This window comes from Camelina sativa, chromosome 14 (genome assembly GCF_030686135.1).
Source record: "Camelina sativa cultivar CO46 ecotype springtype chromosome 14, ASM3068613v1".
In the NCBI taxonomy this organism is placed as follows: Eukaryota; Viridiplantae; Streptophyta; class Magnoliopsida; order Brassicales; family Brassicaceae; genus Camelina; species Camelina sativa.
The window spans coordinates 8353614-8377427 of record NC_141893.1 but is presented as its reverse complement, the minus strand read 5'-3'; the positions used below and the strand labels follow the sequence as shown (position 1 = coordinate 8377427).

The 23814-nt window shown below is 35.6% G+C and overlaps 3 protein-coding genes and 2 pseudogenes across 15 annotated transcripts; 3 read left to right on the top strand and 2 right to left on the bottom strand.

Moving 5' to 3' along the window:
- The first annotated feature begins 930 nt into the window (after nt 1–930).
- LOC104740627 (uncharacterized) lies at nt 931–2260 on the top strand. The gene is made up of 2 exons (XM_010461292.3): nt 931–1062; nt 1400–2260. The coding sequence occupies exon 2, from the start codon at nt 1422–1424 to the stop codon at nt 2115–2117; it is 696 nt and encodes a 231-aa protein (XP_010459594.1). The 5' UTR covers nt 931–1062; nt 1400–1421; the 3' UTR covers nt 2118–2260.
- A 4441-nt stretch (nt 2261–6701) lies between these two features.
- Nucleotides 6702–8105, top strand: LOC104740626 (putative galacturonosyltransferase-like 1 pseudogene; annotated as a pseudogene). The gene has a single exon (XR_015579669.1). The product of XR_015579669.1 is annotated as a putative galacturonosyltransferase-like 1 pseudogene (transcript).
- A 1514-nt stretch (nt 8106–9619) lies between these two features.
- On the bottom strand, nt 9620–13786 carry LOC104740624 (putative pentatricopeptide repeat-containing protein At1g19290 pseudogene; annotated as a pseudogene). 2 transcript variants are annotated; one of them, XR_015579667.1, is made up of 2 exons: nt 10020–13786; nt 9620–9897 (listed from the first exon to the last, which is right to left on the bottom strand). The product of XR_015579667.1 is annotated as a putative pentatricopeptide repeat-containing protein At1g19290 pseudogene, transcript variant X1 (transcript). The 2 variants fall into 2 exon arrangements; XR_015579668.1 differs by having other exon boundaries at nt 9984–13360.
- LOC104740625 (protein DA1) lies at nt 13324–17139 on the bottom strand. 4 transcript variants are annotated; one of them, XM_010461290.3, is made up of 11 exons: nt 16316–17139; nt 15880–16083; nt 15609–15699; nt 15290–15518; nt 15072–15192; nt 14903–14986; nt 14657–14776; nt 14339–14551; nt 14060–14241; nt 13921–13979; nt 13324–13823 (listed from the first exon to the last, which is right to left on the bottom strand). In XM_010461290.3, exons 2-11 carry the CDS (start codon nt 16030–16032, stop codon nt 13513–13515), a joined length of 1563 nt encoding a protein of 520 aa, XP_010459592.1. In that variant the 5' UTR covers nt 16033–16083; nt 16316–17139; the 3' UTR covers nt 13324–13512. The 4 variants fall into 4 exon arrangements, with proteins under 4 accessions (XP_010459592.1, XP_010459590.1, XP_087339768.1 ...); XM_010461288.3 differs by having other exon boundaries at nt 15290–15530; nt 16316–17110; XM_087483642.1 differs by having other exon boundaries at nt 14657–14741; nt 15290–15530; nt 16316–16991.
- A 1468-nt stretch (nt 17140–18607) lies between these two features.
- On the top strand, nt 18608–22939 carry LOC104740622 (3-oxoacyl-[acyl-carrier-protein] synthase II, chloroplastic). Of its 7 annotated transcripts, none has more exons than XM_087484393.1 (15): nt 18608–19175; nt 19266–19462; nt 19579–19782; nt 19974–20084; nt 20166–20261; nt 20354–20399; nt 20502–20581; nt 20836–20890; nt 20995–21063; nt 21328–21412; nt 21518–21672; nt 21800–21880; nt 21999–22058; nt 22134–22306; nt 22543–22939. In XM_087484393.1, the coding sequence occupies exons 1-8, from the start codon at nt 18878–18880 to the stop codon at nt 20872–20874; spliced, it is 1071 nt and encodes a 356-aa protein (XP_087340519.1). In that variant the 5' UTR covers nt 18608–18877; the 3' UTR covers nt 20875–20890; nt 20995–21063; nt 21328–21412; nt 21518–21672; nt 21800–21880; nt 21999–22058; nt 22134–22306; nt 22543–22939. The 7 variants fall into 7 exon arrangements, with proteins under 7 accessions (XP_087340519.1, XP_087340520.1, XP_087340521.1 ...); XM_087484394.1 differs by having other exon boundaries at nt 21752–21880; XM_087484395.1 differs by having other exon boundaries at nt 20687–20890.
- The last annotated feature ends 875 nt before the right edge of the window (nt 22940–23814 follow it).

Below are 23814 nucleotides of genomic sequence, written 5' to 3'. Positions count from 1 at the left end.
AATTCGTCTTTGTTTGTCATGTAACGCTTCCTTTACCGACCAAATTCAGAACATGTCTATGACCTGTTTCAAACTCACCTAAACACCATTAATTTTGTCACAATTCCAGTGAATCCATTTCAACCTTGAAGGCTTGAAGGATTAGTTCTGAATATATTAATTGTATTTAAGTATAAAGTAACAGAAAGGCGTCTGAGCTTGTATGCGGTAGTGTACGTAAGAGAGTTTTGTCTAAGCAAAAAGAAAAAAAGAAATAAAAAAGATTATTAGTAGAAATTCTACATATTTGATGAAGCCAAGACATTCTACCCTGAAAGCCAAGGCAAATAGTATGCATCATCATCAACCTTTGTTTTTTGTGGTTAGCAATTAGCAAATCACGTTTCTTTTTGGATTCAGGAAAGTAGCCCTTAGACAAAACCACACGTTAGTTCCGTTAATTGTCAAACAAATAAGGCCAAAAGATGGAAAATTAATGTAACCTTTTCTATAATTTGAGCAAAATTCACAAACCATGAAGGCAGTAGAAAGAATGATCACCATTAGCATAATCAGATCCCTCACTCAAGTATATATACTAATAAGATCCAATGCAAGAGTATAAGTCTACTGAAAATGAACTGTTTTCAACATTCGAAGCTCATGTAAAAAGCTCCAATTTTGGTGACTTTTGTCATTAATCTACAACATGCCTAAAAAATATTTACTAGATATAATTAAGCAAAAGATTTTATTTACTAGAGATAATATCTATCTAACCTTAATCGAACGGCCAATAATATTTAGTAGTTGACTTCAAATAATCTCTACCCACTAGTAATCCGTCACGTGCACTCACATGAGTCCACGTGGAATTTGTGACCACTCCAAAAGACACGTCAAACTCGCGCGGGTAATAAAATAAAAATATTAGTAATAAATTAATCAAAAGACGATGTTTCGTCGATGATGGTACTTGTCTCCTCCGGCCAACAACAAAACCTTTGCCCTTAAGCGAACTTGCTCGTTTTTTTTTTTTTTTTTGCAATCGTTCGTTCGATCCCTTCGTCTGCCGATCCAACGGTATATAGATAACTCTCTACTCCGATTCAATTGCTTAGCTTCGTATCGTCTATTCTTTTGGTTGCTTCTCGATTTACGTGTACTGTATGTGTTAATAATGATTTGGTTCGATTTAGAGTTCAGTTGGTTATCTTACTCAGTTGACCGGTGATTTTAGTGGTTTAATGGGGAGATCTAGAGGTTTATGATTCCTTTTTTTGATTTTTTTTCTTCTATTATAGGTCTTAATGGTCGATCTATGTTTATTAGTTAATTTGAAATCACTAATTGCAGTTTGGTTAATTTAGTTAAAGTAATCTTATCTGCTTACTATGTTTTGGTGTTTTTGCTTGTGTAGGAGATTTTTTTGGGTGGGAATCATGTCTGATGACCCTTCTTGTTCTAGCGACAATAACACAAACAGCAGCAATGATTGTGATTCTGGTAACTTTGAATGTAACATCTGCTTAGACTTGGCTCAAGATCCTATTGTTACTCTCTGTGGTCACTTGTTCTGTTGGCCTTGTTTATACAAATGGCTCCATCTCCATTCTCAGTCTAAGGAATGTCCCGTTTGCAAAGCCCTGATCGAAGAAGATAGATTGGTTCCTCTGTACGGTAGGGGTAAGTCCTCTGCTGACCCTCGGTCCAAGTCTATCCCTGGGCTCGAAGTGCCTAACCGTCCTTCTGGGCAGAGACCCGAGACTGCACTGCCTCCTGATCCGAATCATGGTTTTGCTCACCATCATCATGGGTTTGGAGGGTTCATGGGAGGTTTTGCTGCTCCCATGGCGAGTGCGAGGTTCGGGAATGTTACTCTGTCTGCAACGTTTGGCGGTTTGATTCCTTCCTTGTTCAACCTCCATTTCCATGGATTCCCTAATGCAGCCATGTATGGAGCTGCTGCTTCTGGCAGCTTCCCTCACGGGTTCTCTAATCCGTTCCATGGAGGAGGACACTCGCATATGCATAGTTATCAACGGCACACCGGTCTAGATAGACAACAAGACCATCACTTGAAGATATTGTTTCTCGTTCTTTTAGTTGTCCTTGTGTTTTCCTTGATCTTGGGCTAGTGAGGATTAATCGATTAGCACTTTATATTCTAGATCTGGTTTGCATAAAACCTGAGAAAATATGCTGTGCTTTCCTGATTTGGCTTGTAATCTGCTACTTAGCGAATTGTTCATATATTAATACTTGTTGGATTCTCTTACTATTGTTACTTGAAAGATTTGACTCGCGAGACTCAATACTAAAGTTTTTTTTTTTTTTTTCATAATGTTGAATCCATCCATTAGTCGTAGCCATGTGGTTGGCTTCTTCGGGATTATTTAGTTACTTTTTTGCTTCAAAAACGTTTTGGAGCCTCGTATTTGTAATGAAAGGTCATTTATTAGGCTATGCTGAATCAAGCTACTGATGGATCAAGCTACATTATTGTCTCCAGTGTCTGCACAATTGTTTGTTTGTTCGTTAAGGGATTGTCTTTAAGTTTACTTTGTCTTCTTCCACTTTCGACTAAGTTTTTGCAGCAAGTAGACATTCTCTAGTGTTCATATAGCTATTTGGAAGACAAGACATAAGATGCTCCCTAGTACTTGTAACTTGTAAGAATAGTAGCTAGCTACCAGACATAAGATGCTCCCTATACTATATTATAGTTTTGTCTCGGTTGTATTTTTACTCTCTTTTTTTTCCTTGATACCGAACCCGACAGATGCGTGTATATACATGTAAAACAAGTATGAAACTGATTAAATACATACAAATATTTTGAAGTCACATGCAGTCAATACATCCAAGTTTTTCTTAATTATTAGGAAGCAGGAGAACTATTTCAGAAGACTAAAGTTATGGCTTTTTGGACTCATGGAAGTGAATGTGTATACCATAAATGCTTATCCGAAATCTACATTTGAGACACTGAGTCCCATGTAATTTTTAACTTCTTGTCAGAGACTTCACACACATATATGCAGTATCGTCTCCATTGGTTTCTTGTTAAGTATGTACTCCTAAACTTAAGTTATCCATTTTTATTGCATACACACATGAGCATGTATACCAGTATACGTAATAATTGAGACCCCTCCCTTGATGCACACATGACACATGCTTATTTATTAGTATTACGTTCGTAACTATATTTATTGAATGTATCATCTGGCCTTCATCGATGACATAACCTGATGATATAATAGAATAATGCATATGTAGTAGTATGAATCAAGACAACTCAATATTGTGATACATACTTTACGTTTGTCGTCACAACTTTACGTTTGATATCATATATATTATATATGTTTTGTTTTTAAAAATTAACTAATATCACACGGTACTGTACTATTACTATCCATATAAAAATTAAACTATAGTTTGAAGAAGAGTAATCACGGTTTTAGAGTTTCATTTTAAAACAGCGGAATAAAATGAGCTATACTCATATAGTGACTTTATGAGAATGAAAATTGATAAAATGAAATTAATTTTGTTTAAAATATATGAAAGGTAAGTGGAAGAAGGGAACCCTGCATTCTTCTCAGTTCTCACACAATGCTTCGAGTTTTAGCACCCAATTCCCTTCGGATCAGGAGGAATCCCTATTTTGAGACAGCTAAACGAGCCTATAAGCAGAAGCCCGACAAAGTCACTCAACCGCCTTCCTGAGTTCGACTTGGTCATCAAAAGAGGAAGTTTACCATATCTTCAATCCAAGATTTAAGGAAAATAGACTTATCTTGTAATCAATGCATTCATATAAATAGAGGGATATCTCCTCCTTGTAAAGGATCGAGCAATCAATACAAAAATCCTAATTCTTCATTGTTATTGAGAGAAACCCTAACTTCTTCTTCAAGAGATCATAACTCCTCTTTATTTTCTAGCTTTAATCTAGTTTTTAGAGAGAGATCTTAAGTGAATTTGTTCCCCATTCAAACAAATTCATTGTGTGAATTCTAGATTCAACATGACTAATCGTGTTTCACAATTGTGGAGAAGAAAGAAATATAAAAAAGTAAAATAAGATCGTGTTTCACAAGTGTGGAGAAGAAAGAAATATATAAAAATAAAATAAAAAGTATTATGGGGGGAGAGGGGTCGAATTGTGATTAGGAGAGAAAACCAACTCATTTCTAACCACTACACTACGGCTACATATCATTTGTTTATGTTAAATGTTTTTGTATATATCTATATAAACACGTGTGATTTGATTTTAACGCTTGTTTGATGATCTGTAACGTCCGTTAAAAACTGTTAAACAGCGGGTTAGAATCCAGTAATAATTTAAAAATTAAATATTTTTAAACCAACGATAATTACATGAGATATTTTTCTTCTAACGAAAAAAAGATAAGATATTAAATATACAAATAAAAAATAGATGATGTATTTTTAGGTTTTTTCCTTTAACTTTATATGGTGCATTGGAGTGAGTTGTCTTAATCGCGGATGTTTTACATAACGAAAGGGATTTCTTTGAAATGAAATAAAATGAAAACTACAAAAAAGTGCAAAAAGGGATGCAAAAGAAAAGAATAAAGAATAAATAATAAAAAAATGTATAAATTCCAAAGACTCCTTAACCCAAAAGTACTCGCGAATTCACATTAGGTGATGAAAGAAAAGTCGTACCATTAGGATTTGAGATATTATTCCATTTCATTTCATGTTTGGCCCACGCGTCTTGCTTTTCTACGTTTATCTTTATGATGGTTGATAAGTGTTTTATTAGTTATAATGGAAAACTTTATAATATTTTATTTATCGTCATGATTTTCATTATCCTAAGTATTTTATTTAACATGTTTAACAAAACGAGCTACTGTGCTTAATACTATGGACTCAAAATGCATTCTTAAGTATATATATATATATATATATATATAACTATGAACTATTTAATAAAATGGTCATTGTTATATATTTTTCAAATAATTTGTTATACTTTAACGAATCTCATTTTTTATTCAAACGATGGTAGTTCATAATAAACTACTGTCGGTCAAAACCAAAGATTCATTTTGAGCTTAAACGTGTTTTTAGGTATGCAATTTTTAAATTCGTCCAAAGTTTAGTTTCAAATTTCATTTCATTACAACTTACAAGTAGAGATTAGAAAATTAGAAAATTCGTAAGGAAAATAAATAGGGAAACCCACTTCCTGTTCCTGACCATGTGCCCATTCCCCATGATCCCCCCAAAAAAAAAAAGTTGATTAGAAAAAGGAAAAGAGAAGAAAATTCAATCATTTGAAAATAAAAGACACCATTTTAAAATAAAGACTTCAACCAAAAAAAAAAAAAGCGTGGCAAAAATATGTAAAATGCAAATTGGCGTTATATAATAGAATTTGCAAATGGATCCATGGTATATCATTAGTTATATTCCATTTCACCTACAAATTTCGTCGTAGCCATGGAAAGTGACAAAGGACCATAATAGAAACTTCAAAGAAAAACCAAAAAGACTTATAGCAAAAGTGAATATATTTACTACGCTAAAACATAACATCTCAACCATAAGAATTATTGACAAAGTCATGTAATATATCATTCTCGTTGTACAGCTAGTTAAAATTATTCTCAAAAACATTCATTTCACGTTTCTATCTTCCCCCTATTCTCTTTCAATTGCGAAATCGTACTAAGTAGTAGCCACAAAAATTTCTATAATTCCATACATCTATTTAAAAAATTCAATTTCCGAAAAAACTATTTTGTTTTGTATTGTATACACAGCCAAATATAACGCTATTACGTGTGTGGAATTGTTTTTGATAAGTACATACTTGTCAATTTTGATATATCAACTTCCATATCTTGTTTTCTTTCGTGCATTTTGAAGTGAGAAAAAAGTAAAAGACCAAAAATAAAAATAAAAAGACTCAAATCTCACTAATGAAATACACATTAATATACATTATATAAGCCTATAACGTGGATCTACACTGATTTTCGGTAATCATGTGGATGCAATAAATTCCCACACTTCTGCATTCCATATTAAAAAAATAAAAGCATTTCAATCGAAAAATTCTAAAATTCAGTAAATAAAATAATAAGGTGTTATCGGATTCTAAATTATATTTTTTTTTTGAAAATTTCAATAACATCATCAAAATGAACAAGTAAAAACATTTAAAAATTATTAGAGAGTATTCTATAGTTTTGTTGTTTAGTTTTCTAAAATCTTGTAAAATGCTCCAAACAATCAGTGTATTTTTTTGATATTTTTAATAATTTTATTTTGTGAAAAGTGTATAAAATCATGAACTAATAACATAATAATTAAATTTATTAATAATTTTATATTCTTTTGTTTTAGTTGAATAACACAAAACTTTTATTAACTTTATAAAAGTCTGAATCTAATAAATTCAAATTTATTAACATTTCAAATGACTTTTTACAAATCACAAACTAATAATAGTAAACTTAAACGAAGTTTAACAAAATTTTGATCTAATAACAACAAATTCTACATAGCATTTAAAATATTTAAAACTCTATTCAAATTCCAAGCCAATAATCCTCCTTTAGTCCCAATACAAGATAAATATGCAAAAAAAATTAATTTAAGATGATGAAAAGGGCTTGGAATCTAATCAATATATAAATTTTTATGAGAGAATAAACCCAAAATCTAAGCAAAACCATTTTATATATATATATATATATATTTTTTCCTCTCTCTCTCTTACATAACATAGACACACACACATGATAAAAAGTCTGAGAGACAGCTCTTCTTCTCTTCTTGTTCTCAGTTGAGAGAAACAAAACCTTCCAACACATTCAGAGAGTTACTTAGTTTTTGTCTGAGAGAGAAGAAGAAACCATGTCCCAACATCTTCTTCTTCGTCTCATTACTCTCTCGCTGCTTCTCATTAATCCCATTTCCGCCACAACAATTATCCAAAAATTTAAAGAAGCCCCACAGTTTTACAACTCTGCTGATTGCCCCTCAATCGATGATGACTCCGACTCCGACGACGCCACCAAACCAATTTTCTGCTCCCGTAGAGCCGTCCACGTGGCGATGACACTCGACGCCGCCTACATTCGCGGCTCAGTCGCCGCCGTGCTCTCCGTCCTCCAACACTCCTCTTGCCCTGAAAACATAGTTTTCCACTTCGTAGCCTCCGCTTCTGCCGACGCGTCTTCCTTACGCGCCACCATCTCCTCCTCATTCCCTTACCTCGATTTCAAAGTCTACGTCTTCAACGTCTCTTCCGTCTCCCGCCTCATCTCCACCTCAATCCGCTCCGCACTAGACTGTCCTCTAAACTACGCTAGAAGCTACCTCGCCGATCTCCTCCCTCCCTGCGTCCGCCGCGTCGTCTACCTTGACTCCGATCTGATCCTCGTCGACGACATCGCTAAACTCGCCGCCACAGATCTCGGCCGAGACTCAGTCCTCGCCGCGCCGGAGTACTGCAACGCCAATTTCACTTCCTACTTCACATCGAGCTTCTGGTCAAATCCGACTCTCTCATTAACCTTCGCCGATCGTAAAGCCTGCTACTTCAACACCGGAGTCATGGTGATCGATCTATCGCTGTGGCGCGAAGGCGCGTACACGTCACGCATCGAAGAGTGGATGGCGATGCAGAAACGAATGAGAATTTACGAGCTCGGTTCGTTACCACCGTTTTTATTGGTTTTCGGCGGTTTGATTAAACCGGTTAATCATCGGTGGAACCAGCACGGTTTAGGAGGTGATAATTTTAGGGGACTATGCAGAGATCTACATCCTGGTCCGGTGAGTTTGTTGCATTGGAGTGGTAAAGGTAAGCCATGGGCTAGGCTAGACGCTGGCCGGCCTTGTCCGTTAGACGCGCTTTGGGCTCCGTACGATCTTCTTCAAACGCCGTTCGCGCTGGACTCTTGACCAGTCTCGGTTTACTTTTTTTTTTTATATATATACCCGTACATATACGTATAACATATCATATAAATATATACAGGGAGGTGATTTTTTGTTTTTAATGTACATCATCGATACGTAAATCATATAACCCAAAAGAAAAAGAAAAAAAAAACATTTTGCTTTTAGCTTTTTGTTCTTTTTTTTTTTTTTTTCAATCGGTTTTGTTTGGGAGTATAGAAGAGAATAAAATTAAAAAGTAAACTCAAGTGACAAAAGGAATGAAAAAGGGCATTAATTTTTAACTTCTTCTTAAAAATGTCATTTTTATCAATTTTTCTTTTCAACAAGTGTCAATTTGGTCAATTTATTTCCCATAATGATTTGAATTATTGCGGATTTAGAAAGCGGCAATGAGAAATGTTCATACATGTAATCTGTTTTTGTAGAATATTCCTTAAGGAATAACTTTTTGTTCGTTGTTTTTTTTTCATGGGTACGTATTGTCGAGAGTATAGGAAGTGAATTAAGGGGAATGAAAGAAATGGAACTTTAGAAACCGAATTTAGATTGCCAACCGTAAGATATCTATTATTGTAAATGAAGAAGAAGGTACATTACATGATGACTCTCTCCATTGTCGGATTCTAGCTATGTGTAGACGGTTCGTAGGTTGATGAGCACATGTGTTGCCTCATTTTCGAATTTTCCATCATCCGTCTTTAAAACAATATCACGTGTCTAAAGTTTCACTATTTCATTTTTTGTCTTACAAAAACCAAACCGTATCCGTAGTAAAAAAAAGCTTCTTTAATTTCCACGTATATTCCCATGAGATTATTATGGGGTAGGCAGGATAGTGGATACTAGCAAGGTAGCAAATAATTCACAAATAGTAACGTAAAATATCTAGACAAAAGACATGATCTTGCTGTCTTGCATAATAATTCGTAACTTTTGGAGAATACCCCCACATATTCTGCAAGTATAGAGTCAGCCGCGACGTGCTTTGTTTAAATCATAGATCGACAATGTTGATTTTTATTCAGGACTATCGAAAGTCCAACGAAAATTAAATTACATAAAATCATTAGATTATAAGTTTTAGAAAATAACTGGAGGCAGAGAGTGTCGGTGGTCTGAGCCGAGAGAAAAAAAAGCACGAGCAAAGTCCCATCATACATTAATGTACATTTTGACCTTTGAGTCACCTTTCATCTTCTTCTTTTTCTCTTACCTTTTGTCTGATTTTTTTTCACTGTACATTTTACTTTTTTGACCCCTCCCCGTAATTTTCTATATATATATATTATTGAAGTTTTCTCCAAAACTCAACAGGGATGGCTAAGTTTTTATTTTCAAAAATTGTGATCACTTTGATTCAAGCTGCTTTACTATAAATGAGTTACTATTTAACACAACTTTTTTTTTTTGGTAAACAATTTTTTAACAAAATTTTGATATCGTAATAGTAAATATTTGTTAGTTTTGATAATTTTATTCGCAATACTTTCCGATCATAATAATATGAAGCTGAGTGAGTGACTTCAGAGCTTTTCTGCGCAACACGTGAAAATGGTATTGAGTCTATTGACTATGCCCCACTGTGTCTCATACACTACAAAATTCAAAATAAAATCAAACCAAACCAGACCGGAATAAAGCTCTCCGGTTCGGCAGATCAAAAAGACAATCAAAGGTAGGTTTGTAAGTTGTTCACATTCTAATAAAGAAAGAGAGGTGGATCGTCAATTCAATCACTAGGCTTGAGTTGATCTTAAGCAACTTACTTAATAATCAATCACATTTATTACATTAAACATCATATGGTACATATATATATATGATCAGAGTCTTATCTCGCTCAGTAAGGAACAAGAACAACCATGATATGGAGAGCTTACTGGTCTGATCTGTTGATCAGCTTATTTTAGCCCAGTGACTGATATCATCAGATCGTTTGGCCTCTCTATCTAACACCTGACAAAGACAACCAATATTCTCAGTTTTGACTTTTGATTCATATCCTAAAAACTAAAGCTTGTCAAAGAAAGAACATGATTCACCTAAAAGATTCTTGACCAAGTGTAACGCGTGCATACCTTAGGCCGCTCTAAACTTCAGGATCCATGAATGTGATGTCCCATATCTTGATAACGTCAAGGATCAGAAGAAAAGGCCGATAAATTTCAATCCAAGTGATGGATTTTTTTGGCAGAAGGATCACAATCTCAAAAGATCTTGAGACAATACATTGTTTTCTTGAAGTATACAATCATATCCCCACATCAATGGAGGAAACTCTTAGTAGCCTCCATTCCTGTTTACCCATCCATCACTCATAGCAACACCAAAACCTCTGAAGTGATGTTTCAAAGAGTTTTACAAGAGGTAAGCAATATTCGTCATCATATTACTGCTTCAGAAACTGTCCTAACATCATAAGGCTCATACGGATTGATTTCCATCATTCCTGTAATCCCTGATTTGATAACCGGATCAAAAACCTCTTGTTCAGAGGATCTTCTCATCAAGCCTTTCTCAATCATTTTTTCTTTTAAACGCATAGCTTCAGCAACATCACCACTTTTAATCAGTCCATCAATCAATGTGTTATAGGTAATAGCATTAGGAGTTATGCCCTTCTGTGGAAGCTTACGTAAAAGCCTCTGAGCTCGACCTACATTCCCCAACTTGCACAAGCCTTTTATCAAGGCGTTGTATGTAACAATGTTCGGGATAATACCTTTTAGAGACATCTCATCCCTCAGGCTAAAGGCTTCATTTATATCACCATCAATAGCACATCCGTGAATGAGGATCGTGTATGTGTATTCATCTTGAATAAACCCACCACTCAATAGTAAATCCAAGAAGGGTTTTCGAGCATCCTTGAGTTTCCCAGCTTTACAGAGACCTGAGAGAGCAACATTGTAAACAATATTATTGGGAACTAAGAGCTTCTTAGGAAGACTATCTTCGAGAGAATCAGCGATTTTTTGTGTTTTAAGACACGTAATAATAGCATTGGGCTCAAGAAACTGTTTCAAGCTCTGGTAACCAGGAAGAAGCAGATCAAAATCCACAATCTTCTGCAATAGCAAACAAGCCTCGTCGATCTTATTAAGCCGAAACAAACTGTTTGCAATCTTGCTGCAAATATTCACATTTAAGGCAATTCCTTTCTCTATCATCTCAAAACACGAAGCGTAGGCTTTATCCATCATTCCAATATTGCACCAGCCAGTGATAAGAGCCCCATATGTAGCAACAGTAGGAGTTAATCCTCTTGCGCGTAGCTCGATCACAAGACCTGCTACTTTATTCAAGTGTCTATACTTGAAAGCACCAGATATCAGAGTGTTATACAATTCTATGGTGGGGAAGAGTCCTTTCCTTTCCATAGAATCTTTAACCCCAAAAGCTTCTTTCAAGTTTCCAACTTTATAATACCCGTGGCTCAACGCTTGATATGTTTGCACATCTGGCTTACATCTGAAATTGTTCACATTATCTAAAATCTCTTTGGCTTTATTGACCTTCTCCATTTTACATAGGCCACTGATCATTACGTTCAAGGTTACCGTATCTGTCAATAAACCTCTTGCTAAGACATTCTCCCACAGCTTCATAGCTTCATCAAAATTTCCAAGCTTGAACAATGCTTCGAGTAGAGTGCTACAGCTAATCTCATCAACGATTACGCCTCTTTTTAGCATCATCTTCCAAAGGCTCAAAACATCATGAAAAGCACCAACCCGACTATAACCTTTAAGAAGAATATTGTAAGTCATAACTGTTGGTACAACTTCTATTTCATACATTCGATCACAAAGCTTTAAAGCCTCGTCAACATGACCAGCCCTGCAATATCCGTCCACAAGGGTATTGTATGTATGATGATCTGGTTTCAAGCTCCAGTCGTTCATCCGCATAAATATTTGTTCTGCTTCGAGTAATTGACCAGATTTGCAATACCCATTGATCAAGGAGTTACAAATGGTTGTATTTGTTCTTACTCCCATCTCCATCATATCATCATGAACCCTGACAGCCTCAAGTATTTTACCACTACGACAATATCCATCTATCAACACACCATACATATGCTGATCTGCAACAAGTTTCTTTTCTTTAACCGATTCAAACACCTGTTCTGCTTCTTCCATCAAACCTTTTTTACAATAACCCTTGATCAACGAAGTATACGTAACAACGTTCCTAGAAACCCCGCTCTCAGACATCAAACTCAATACTTTTGTCATTCCCTCAACATCTCCGATCATAGCATACCCATTAATCAAACTATTATAAGTTACCACATTCAGCTCCAAACCCAATGAAATCTCCATACGTTTAGCATATTCCATGGCTTTATCAACTTTCCCACTTCTACAGTAAGCATTAACAACAATACTGCAAGTAAACACATCCGGAGAAACCCCAAAGCTAATCATCTGATTATAAACATGTAAAGCAACAAAATTTTCACCTTTCTTGACCAAATTGCTCAACAGGCTATTACAAGACAACAAACTAGGGACTCTTCCATAGCTTCCCATGTTGTCAAACACATGTAAAGCGTTCTTAACCATACCCTTCTCTGCATAAACTTTGAGTATCATGTCAAAGACTGTAGGAGAGAACGAAAACTCCTTGAATACTCGAACGAGCTCGGCCCAGACAACGAAACCCGAGTGATTAAGACCAACCAATTCACGTATATACGATTTCGTCAGATCGTACAATCTAGCTCTAGACAATATGTGAACCATTTTACAATAAGACTTGTAATCAGGGCGAAACTTTTGCTGTTTCGAAGCTAAATTGAAAATCTCGAGACATGCCTCTGGGTTAAGCCTCAATCTACGGAGGAGGGAGTTGAGGAGTACATCAGAGAAATCGAGAGAGAGATCATGTAGAGCATCGTTCCTGCCAAGCACGAGAAGACGTGAGACCCGGTCGAGTAATTCGGGTCGAATTGGCCCGTTTCCTCCTCGAAGCCCGCGGCGAAAGTTTCTCGAGGCTTCGGAGGAGAAGCTACGAGTATAGATAAGTGGAAGCAACTGATAGGCAGCAACAACAACGCGTGCCGGAGACCTTCGGAGCATTTATGAAAATTTCGTTATCGGTTGATTAACCTTGGAGCCCATTGAACTTGTGAACCTCAAAGTTCCGGTCTATGGAGAATATGCGTCTACGGAGGTTTTAGCCTTTTAGTGTTACAGTTCGTCGGCGATTTGACGACGATACGTCGGCGACCAAGAGTGAGAGTATAAAGGAGAAACCTTTAAATTGGTACTTGGTTTTGTTTATCTGGTTTCGGTTCGATTTGTATTGTAGGGCATTGGTTCGGGTTTGGTTTGATTCGGTTTAATATGACCAAACCTATGAACTTGAGAGCACTTTTTGAAAGAAAACTCTGAATCTGATTCTGATGGATGACAAAAGAATCATGGAATGAGATTACAGATAAGAATATGGTTGAGAGTTCATCTTTCCACCAAAAAGAATATAAAAGCATATAATCTACTGAGAGGATCCTGTAAATAAAAACCCAATCAAAAAGCAAAAGACTTTGTCAATTTTGGGTTTTTAAACCGGGAATCTACCGGTCATCTGTATATGCTCAAGTGTTTTTCGTAAACCGTACTTGTGAACCGCTAACCGTCCAGCCCTGAACCCGTCTCCATAAACCGGAGAAGCATCAGATTCTATCTGGTGCTTGAAAAACTCACCAAGCTTCCTTTCGTACTGAGACCTCGGTCCCTTCTTCAATCCTTGAGAAGACGAAGATGATGCAACATTGCTGTTACTTGAACCAGCAGCTAACTCAGCTTCTAACCACTTATGTGCCATCACTTGACATATACCTTCTTCAACATCTTGGCTCAGCGTTCGGAATCCTTTTTCACATATATATAGTTGCGCAAATACAAAATTCAGCAATGTGTAACGAGAGAAAGGAGCAGTAAACTAAGAACTTAAGAGTAAGAGACTCACCTTTGAGCCGCATCCATGCGTGCATCATTTCATGAGCTAAAATCGAGCCAGTGAGTAACCTATACAAAATTCAGTAAAACTGTCAGTGTATGGACCGTGACATCAGATTAATCCAGTGGGAGCAAAAAGAGTGTCTTACCTAGGGAGCCCGAATAAGATGAGAATGGCAGTAACTTCGCATTGCCGTGTTAACTTGTACGGCTCTGTAACCATATTCCCAGCCCAATTTCCTGTCCCATGCTTTGATCGTTTTCTTACAGTACTAACAGTTTGTTCTTCTGACAGGCACAGTCCTCTTGTTTCTGGCATGTGATAGTGACCCTAAGAAGCACAATGAAATGGTAAACTACTTAAGAAAAAACAGAATGTGATGATAATTACACGTATCATTAGCCTAACAAGTGTTTTCTTTACTTACATTCTTTTCACCTTCTCTGGCTTCGTTAAGTGCTTGCCTTTCAACCAAGAGGAGTGGAACTTCCTGCTCTACCTTCATGTTAAGTCCTTCATAGAATTCTTGTATTTGCAAGTACAGCGGTTGGCATTGAATGGTGTCCATGACCGCTGAGTCCAAACACTCGAGGCAAAGTTTCCGTCCATCGTTAAGTTCAACATATCTCGTATTCCGTGGCTACAAAATAAAGCTACGTTTGTCAATTTCCGGCCAAAAAATGTTTTTGACTTTTTGAGTTCAAAATGTATATTTGATGACATTTCAGGAGAGAAGAGAATCCACCTCCATTCTTTCACAACTGCAACATCTTGGGGTTGCATCGTGTTCGTGAGAAGGGCAATACTTCTGAGCCCAAAAAGGATGTGCCCTATATTCAATAAGACCAGCATGATTTGTTGGAATCTGTTCAAAAAATTTACAATTGGGAAAAAGAAAGCAACAGATGATAAGTGCAAGATCCGGAAAAAAAACACAACAAATTATATGTATATCGGCTATCATGATAGAAAAGACAAGAGATTTACATACAAAGTGGCTGCAGACATCACATTTTGGATGATATCTCTCCCTGTAACAAGCCTTGTGAAAAGGGTAGTTCCCTGATGTAGAAAACTATAAGAAAAGAAGGGAAATACGTTACGAATAAAATTTAAAGGTTTAAGTACAGCAGGAAAACAAATTAAGAGCTTGGTTTCACCTCATACTCAGAAATTGGCTGACTGCAGCCGTAACATCGAAAACATTCTGGATGCCATAGAGAATTAAGGCAATTCAGAAATCTTCCATGGCCAATTTCCATATTGCAGCCAGCACAAATCCTATGCAGACAAGTTGTTGACAAGTTATTTGGCTGGACAGAGACACTAACTGATGACAAAAATTAAGCCAGCTTACAATGGTTGGCTATTCTACTACCTGAAATCTGTTTGAAAAGTAATAGGTCTTGGATAATAAATATCTCCATTTGCATATACATTTGCTCCTCCTCCATACATACTCCCATTCCCATATAAATCTCCAGTCCCATATGCATTCCCATTATCATATGTACTTCCATTTTTGTAATGCGGTGAATTCCCAACTACCATACTTTCTTGTAAGGCTCTAGCAAGTTGCTCATCTTCATCCACCGTCGGGTATTTCCCTGTGTCCATTACTTTTTAAAAAAAAAATAGCATACCAAATCTGATAACAAAGTTAAGTCTTCATATTTCTGTTTGGCTAAAGTACTCACCGCTTACACTTGTCTGTTCTTGATTCTCTTCTAAAAGAGACAATGCAATTGCACGGTCTATTGCTTCATTTTCCTGGTCATTAGATGTATCCTAGAAACAAAAACAAACACAGAATCTGAAATAACAGTACACGCCAGAGCTATGTATAAAATCCAAGTGTGTGTGTGTTTTTTTTTCACTACTTCAAGATCTCCAAACCAAGAAAATTCAAAACACAAGTAACCGATAATGGAAAAAAAGACAGTAACCATCTATCAGCATCATACAAACCTCAGATGTAGATGGTTCCTGTGTATGAGAATCATCATGATCAGCATCTGTATCAGCACTAGGCTCATCATTAGGATAATTCCCATAATAGTGGTCATTCCCAACCCGGAACCTTTGGTTAGAGCCTTTGAAGATCTTGTTAAACCAGCCCATCTTTTCTTAACAACTATCTGCTCATAGACAATGCAGGAGGTTCTTTCACACCTGCAAAAATCAGCAAAACTAATTCAGACAAAAACCCAAAACAAAGTTGCTTTCACTAGCTTGATTTTCAAACATCAAAAGCCACAGAACAGCAATATTTTTGAATCTACCAACAATGATTAAAACCCTAAAAAACCTGCAACTATGAAAAGCTCAAAACGAAATTTGAAATCAGAATCCAAAGATGGAATAATCAAATAATTTCAGCTAAAAGAAGCTATATAGGTCGTACCTTGAGAAAAACCTGGATCCCAAGAAGCTATAAGTATAAGCAACCCAAAAAAAAAAAAAAAAAAAAAAAAATCCAAAATTTGAGGTCTCTCTGGCTATTTGATACAAAATGATCTTTTAATCAAAGAAACTGAACCAGCAAAAGAATCTAAAAAAATGGACTCTTTACTTTTCCTTTTCTTCAAAATTTGGGGGAGAATCTAAGAATCTACAACATGTGGGTAGAAGAAGAAAAGAAAAGACTAAAGAAGAAAAGGAAACAAAAAAAAAAAGGAATTTAAACTTTAAAAAAAAAAAAACAATATATTGAGATTAGAGAGAAAGAAGGTAACTTTGACAAAATCAATGTCTAGTAATAATAACACGAATAAACCCAGAATGTGCTTCAATTCAATTCAATTCAATTCTACGCTAATTTCAAAGTCAAAATATTTGGTGCACTCACACAACCAAAAATAATAATGATAAAAATCGGATTTTTATTTCATCAGGATCACGAAGAAGAAGAAGACTTGTATTTGAGAATTTTGGAACTCGAAGATCCAGATGAGCAAATTAATTTAAAATAAAAATAAATAAAAAAAGACTCCGCGTCGGAAGTTTTGGTCGTTGAGCTCGTCGTCTTCTTCTTACAGGAACCAAACAAAACAAAAACGTTCACGACGCTTGTCCGAAATAATAATAATTAGAGAGATGGAAAGACAAATAATAATAATACTGTAGTAATTAAAAAAGTCAAGTTTCTGTGTTTCTATCAATTTTGCATTTTACGCAAATATCTAGATATTTAGTATTTAATATAGTTTAATTATTGCTTGAAGCCTTAAACCAAATCATTTATACAAGTCGTAACGCATTTTATCCGGATGTTCAATGTTCTAGGAAAAAGGAAAGATAAATCAGAAAATTGGAAAAAATGTCAGTAGAATAAAAGGAAAAGAAAAAGATAATGGAAAGATAAATCACATAATTAATGAATAAGTGATGTTATTTACTTATATTCCATATCAAAAGGTGACAACAAAGGAAAAGAAAAAAAAAAGTTGAAGAAAACATTAGGAAAAAGTTGGTGAGGCGTGGTTCTATTTTACAAAAAAAAAAGCGTATTACGAGCCAACTTAATAAATTTTATATTATAAAAAGAGAACTTTAAAATGGAAAGGAAGTAGTATTGGAGTAAAAGAAACTGAAAAGGCAAAATTTATTTTTTTTCAAAAAGTAAAAGTTCAATCATGTTACCATAGTTATGTAGTATTTAATTATCTCTGACGTAGTCTAGTAATATACACGTACGAGTACGATAAACGATGTTTACATTACATGAATTTATAAAATATAACTACCGTATATGTCAATCAATGTGATTAAACAATAATAATCCGGTGATTTTGGTAACGTCACGGTTTGCTTCTTTTATACACACGCGGACGTTACGGTGACTACGGATAGCGATACTTTAAATGGGGGCTTTCATAGGCCCATTATTATTTATTGGCTTTATAAGCCCATACATATGCAACACATTCATTACAAAACATCTGGTTTGAGTGTGAGTTTGACACTCAAAATAGAGAAACAAACCTACTCATTCAATAATAACAAAGACCGGTCGGTGTCCATAAACCACCAAATCACCAACTGTCCATAGTCTCATTATTCCTTAATTTATAAAAATGGGACTCTCCTGTCTCCTTCCTTCGATTAAACCGAGGTGTGAGACTATAAATCGAATTTGATTAGTACTGCTTTTAATAATATTTAGAGACTAGGTACTAACCCACAGAAAAATTAAACTTTTTGTTTTATAAAATATTTTAATAATTTATTTTGTTATTAAATTATTTATAAAGATTTGTGATTAAAAATTTGGTTTATTTATATAAAAAATTTTGTATTTTAAAAATGTTTATTGAAAACTTGTCAATAAAACATCTGCTGCATGTAATGAGCTTTAGATTTTATTGATTAGATTTTTAAAATCTTAGCTGTTAATTTTTTTAAATACGAATTAGTTTTGATTTTTATAGAGTTTTTTTTTTACTTTTCTACCATTTATTTTATTTTATGTGTTTTTAATTTTCGTTTTTAATTAATTATATTTATTTAATTAATTAATTTTAATTAAGTTTTTCTAATGATAATTAAACGTAATTTTTTATATTTTGTACTTTTATTTTATTTAATATAATATAATTAGTTTCATATTTGTACTTTTTACTTAATATAGTACAATGTGTAAAATAACTTTAATTTATCGAAAATCTCTACTTAAAATAAAATAAATTATTTTGATGTAATATAACATTTTTATTTTATTTTTCTCTCTCTCTCACTCGGTGGCTTCTCTGTTGTTCTCTCAGAAACGACTTGGCGTCTCCACGCACAAATTCACGCATCCAAACACTTGTGAGTAAGTGTGAGAGAGAGGAGAGAGAGGAGAGAGAGAGATCCGTGACTCATCATCACCTCCACTCCAGAATCCATCTTTTTTCGTGCTAGATTCTCAGCCTTACAATTCACACATTTCTCTTTTTTTTCTCTCTAATCGTCTCCGCTGGCCATCATGGTGGCGGGTGCGTCTTCTTCATGTTACGCATCTCCGTTATGCGATTGGCTAGTGGGGGCTTGCATGTCCAGCGGTGGAGACCGACTGCTTCAATCCGACACTAAGAGTAGCCGCCGGAGTACACTGCTTACAAAATCAAAATGCTCCTCCTTTTCTTCTTCTTCTTCTACAAATGGATCCGCCGGTCTTGTGAGTAACTGTAACAGCAATGCCTTGCCTTCCCTCTTCTTCGAATCGAATAACAACAGTTACTTCAATCGGAAGCAGGGGAGATTGAATCAAGCATCTAGCTCTGGTATACCAATTCAATCATTTGTTTCCATTTCCAGTCTTGGGTTTATATATACGTGAGAATAGAGTGTTGATTTGGTTGGGTTTACACCAGGGCAAGTCGCTCTAGAGATGGAGAAGGAAGCAATGGTTAAAAAGAAACCTCCTTTGGAGTCACGACGCGTTGTTGTGACAGGAATGGGAGTTGAAACACCATTAGGTCATGACCCACATACCTTTTATGACAATTTGCTACAAGGCATCAGTGGTATTAGCCCTATTGAGAATTTTGACTGTTCTGCATTTCCTACTGTAAGCTTTCTTTTTTATATCAGGAGCTCTTGTTACAAGTTGTGGAGTTTTTTTTCTTTTTCTTAACTAGGCTTGTTTTTTAAATTGTATATTTTCTTTGTACTGTCTTTGCCAAGAGAATTGCTGGAGAGATTAAAACCTTTTCGACAGAAGGATTGGTTGCTCCAAAACTTTCGAAAAGGATGGACAAATTCATGCTCTATCTTCTAACCGCTGGCAAGAAAGCGCTGGCTGATGGTGGGGTTACTGAGGATGTAATGGCAGAGTTTGACAAATCCAAATGTGGAGTTTTAATTGGCTCAGCAATGGGAGGCATGAAGGTACCCGCTCCTTATTTCTTGTTTTGAACATTAAAAAAAAGATGAAAATACTTTTTTGGACAGAGTGTCGTTGTTGTTTAGAATCTCTACTGATTCAAGATTGTTCTTCTATATCGATTATGTTTTCAGAAAATGTAGTTTATAAATTTGTTTCTGAATGTTGCATTTGCCGCTGTATTTGTGGAATACAGGTCTTCTACGATGCCCTTGAAGCTTTGAAAATCTCTTACAAGAAGATGAATCCTTTCTGTGTACCCTTTGCAACGACCAACATGGGTTCTGCTATGCTTGCCATTGATCTGGTCTGATCAATTTTGGATACTATGTTGTAATTACCAATGGCTGCCCCTACGTATTGACCTTCTTTGTTATGATACATTTAGGGATGGATGGGTCCAAACTACTCTATTTCAACTGCATGCGCCACTGGCAATTTCTGTATTCTCAGTGCGGCGAACCACATTATCAGAGGTGAAGCTGTAAGTATCCTCGAACAACGAGGAAATTTGATAGTATTTACGTGACTCTACTTGTGTTTGACATTTGGTTTTCTTTTCGCTTAAACTTATAGGATGTAATGCTCTGTGGTGGCTCTGATTCAGTTATTATTCCTATAGGTGCACACTCTTGCCTTTCTCTTAAACTTATAGTATGTATATGCTTCCCTTTATTCCCCAACTTTGTGACACAGAAATCTTATCTTATGTGTCCCAATGCAGGGTTGGGAGGTTTTGTTGCCTGTCGGGCTCTTTCAGAGAAGAATGATGATCCCACCAAAGCTTCGCGTCCTTGGGATAGTGTAATTTTCCACTATTTTCGTAGTGACTTCTTTTTTTTTTTTTTTTTTTTCTATAATGTCCTACGAATTATCTCTTATTGTTCATTTGAATCTTAATTACTAAAGATGGTCGATCTTCAAAATGTGGGAACCTAGCATACCCCATATAGGCTCGGACTGCATGGTCGTTCACCACCTGCCTTCTGATTTAAGCATATGTGTGAAGGGTATGCATGAAATGGTCCACCAATGATACCCATTGTAAACTAATGCAGGCAACCATGGGTGTTAACTCTCATTGTCTTGTCCCTTGAGAATTTTAGCGGACATGTATGTCCAGTGCATCTAACTCTTGTGTAGAATAATATTGAAACATATATAGTTTCAAATTATCTTCCTTTTTTTATTAAACCTGGTTTTGGTTTGCTAAACAGAATCGGGATGGTTTCGTCATGGGAGAGGGAGCTGGAGTTCTGCTTTTAGAAGAACTTGAGCATGCCAAGGTTTGTCTCTTATTTCAAATATGCAAACAGAAAACGATGCTCTTTTTATCATTGCTGATTTACCCATCTGAAATCTTGCATTTCAAGAGTTTATATTGGTTCTTGCACCATACTTTTTTCTTTTAAGTTTAATTACCTCTGTGCTTCGAGCCCTTTGTATAATTTTTTGATGGTCCCAACTATTTTCTTACTTGTCATATATGAAAATGTTTTTAAAGCTTTTAGTTAAGTCATTGTGAGGCTATGAAAATTATGCTTTTGCAGAGTAGAGGAGCAACTATCTACGCGGAGTTCCTTGGTGGTAGTTTCACTTCTGATGCATATCATATAACCGAACCACATCCTGATGGTAGATCCCTTTTGTGTTCTAACTAACTTTATTCACTAATCCACGGCAATCTTTCTTCTTTTGTTTGCTTTTCTTTGTACTGAATGAGATATCTAATATCTGCAGGTGCTGGTGTCATTCTCTGTATTGAGAAAGCATTAGCTCATGCCGGAATTTCTAAGGAAGACATAAATTACATAAATGCTCATGCTACGTCTACGCCAGCTGGAGACCTTAAGGAGTATCAAGCCCTTGCTCACTGTTTTGGCCAAAATCCTGAGGTATGTTTGTTTCTCTCGTCAACTTGTTTATTTATCCGAGGAAATTTTGATTTTTGAGACAGTATTTCTTGTCTTGTAGATATGCTGATGCCTGTGTTTTCTTACGTGACCTTTGACAATCTGACAGCTAAGGATAAACTCGACAAAATCTATGATCGGACACTTGCTGGGAGCTTCTGGAGCCGTGGAGGCTGTTGCAACCATTCAGGTAATGATTTCAAGTCTAGATACATTAGTATACCTACAAGAAAAATCAAGTCACCTTGGATAAATTAACCAGCTAAGTGGACAAAACAATGATGTTATGCGACCTTCTTTCCTTACAGGCAATAAAGACAGGATGGGTTCATCCAAATATTAACCTGGAGAATCCAGACAAAGCAGTGGTATGTAGACAAGTTTTAGTTTGACATTGCTGGAATGATCATTTAATACCGCAACTTCATTACCAAATGGATCAGGATACAAAGCTGCTGGTGGGTCTTAAGAAGGAAAGACTGGATATTAAAGCAGCCTTGTCAAATTCTTTCGGCTTTGGTGGCCACAACTCTAGCATCATTTTTGCTCCTTACAAATGAAAGTCGAAAAGTCCAATGCTGTGTACTCCAACTTTATGTGTGTAACTTGCTGTAAGGTATATCCTAATTTCTTCTCTTCGATTCATTTTGTTTCTCCTTCTTTAATGTTATATCTTTGGCCCATCACTGAAGCAATCTTAGATTTGTTTTGGAATAGTTTACTCCTTGTCCTTGACTATTTGTTCCACTTCCTGAAACTGAATCTATAATACTTTTCTTGAACCATTATAGGGACCGGTAACATACGCGTGGTTGCAAATGACTGATTGTTTTTGGCCATGTTTTGATGCAGTGTGTACAAGAAGAGCTAGCTTCCCATATTTTTCGTAGTGTTATGATTCACGATTCGATTAGCTTTACACAAAGAGTTTGGGCAAGGTTTCTTCAGGCAATAAAGAAGATCTTAGGAATGGGACTGATTGCGCCAAAAGGGAACATGACAGGAGGAGAACGAGCAGAGGTAGCTGAGTTTGGGTTTGTCTTGAACAAATTGTTCTTTATGTATGATACATAATAGTAGTTATAATACTTCATATCTCATTTTGTTTTGTAGTATTGAAATCTTTGAGCCACGTTCTTTTTTCACGAGAGCTCTAACCAAACATTCAACAAGTTAAGCTACTAGTACTTGTTTTCCTGTCTTCTTTTTGTTCTTAACTGATCAATGAAGTTGCATATCTCTATGACTACGATTTTACTGAGTTTGAAATGGGCCTCAAGTTTTATTTCTCAAGGCCCATTATTATTTTAACACTTATGCGTGCCTATCATTCATTTACCATCATTAGGGATGTCAATCGGGCTGGCCCGGCCGGCTCAGCCCAAAACCCGTAAAGCCCGCATATGTTTGAGCCCGGCCCAAAATATTTCCGAACCTATATTTCAAAGCCCGAACCCGGCCCTAACATGGCTACAGGACTTTTCGGGCTTTTTCGGGTTTATCTTACCGATCAAAAATTCAAACTTATAAGCCTTAAAAAACAGTGTTTGAAGGTGCACTATAAAACAAATCAATCAAAAATTTAATAACTCATCTATATTCATTACAACCAACTTAATTTAATATAAAAAGTTTAAAACTAAACAAAATTTCAATACTAAAACCAAATAAACTAATATATAATTCATATAAAATATCATAGATAAAAATTTTAAAGTATTAAGTATGGTTTTTAAGTAAATATAAAAACTATGATTAGAGTTTAAAACTTTATTTTAAAATAAATTATTAATCAAATATTGCAATCAAACAAAAACGTTAACAAAAAAGTACAAATATATTTGTTAAAGATCTTTTCGGGCTAAGCCCGAAAAACCCTATAGCCCAAACGGACTGAGACCGAAAGGCAGGCCCGGCCCGCCGCACATCCCTATGACACAAATGTATTGGGCCTCTAATTCTGTTTGAAATTTTTAGTAAAAAAGTTAGGCCCAACTAAACATTTACATTGCAAATATAGGCCTCACTTTTCAAAAAAAATAAGATTTGGTCTGAAAATTTTAATTTTTATCTATGTATTATTCCAAAAATAGGCCTCTATTTTATTAACTCTTAAGATTTTGC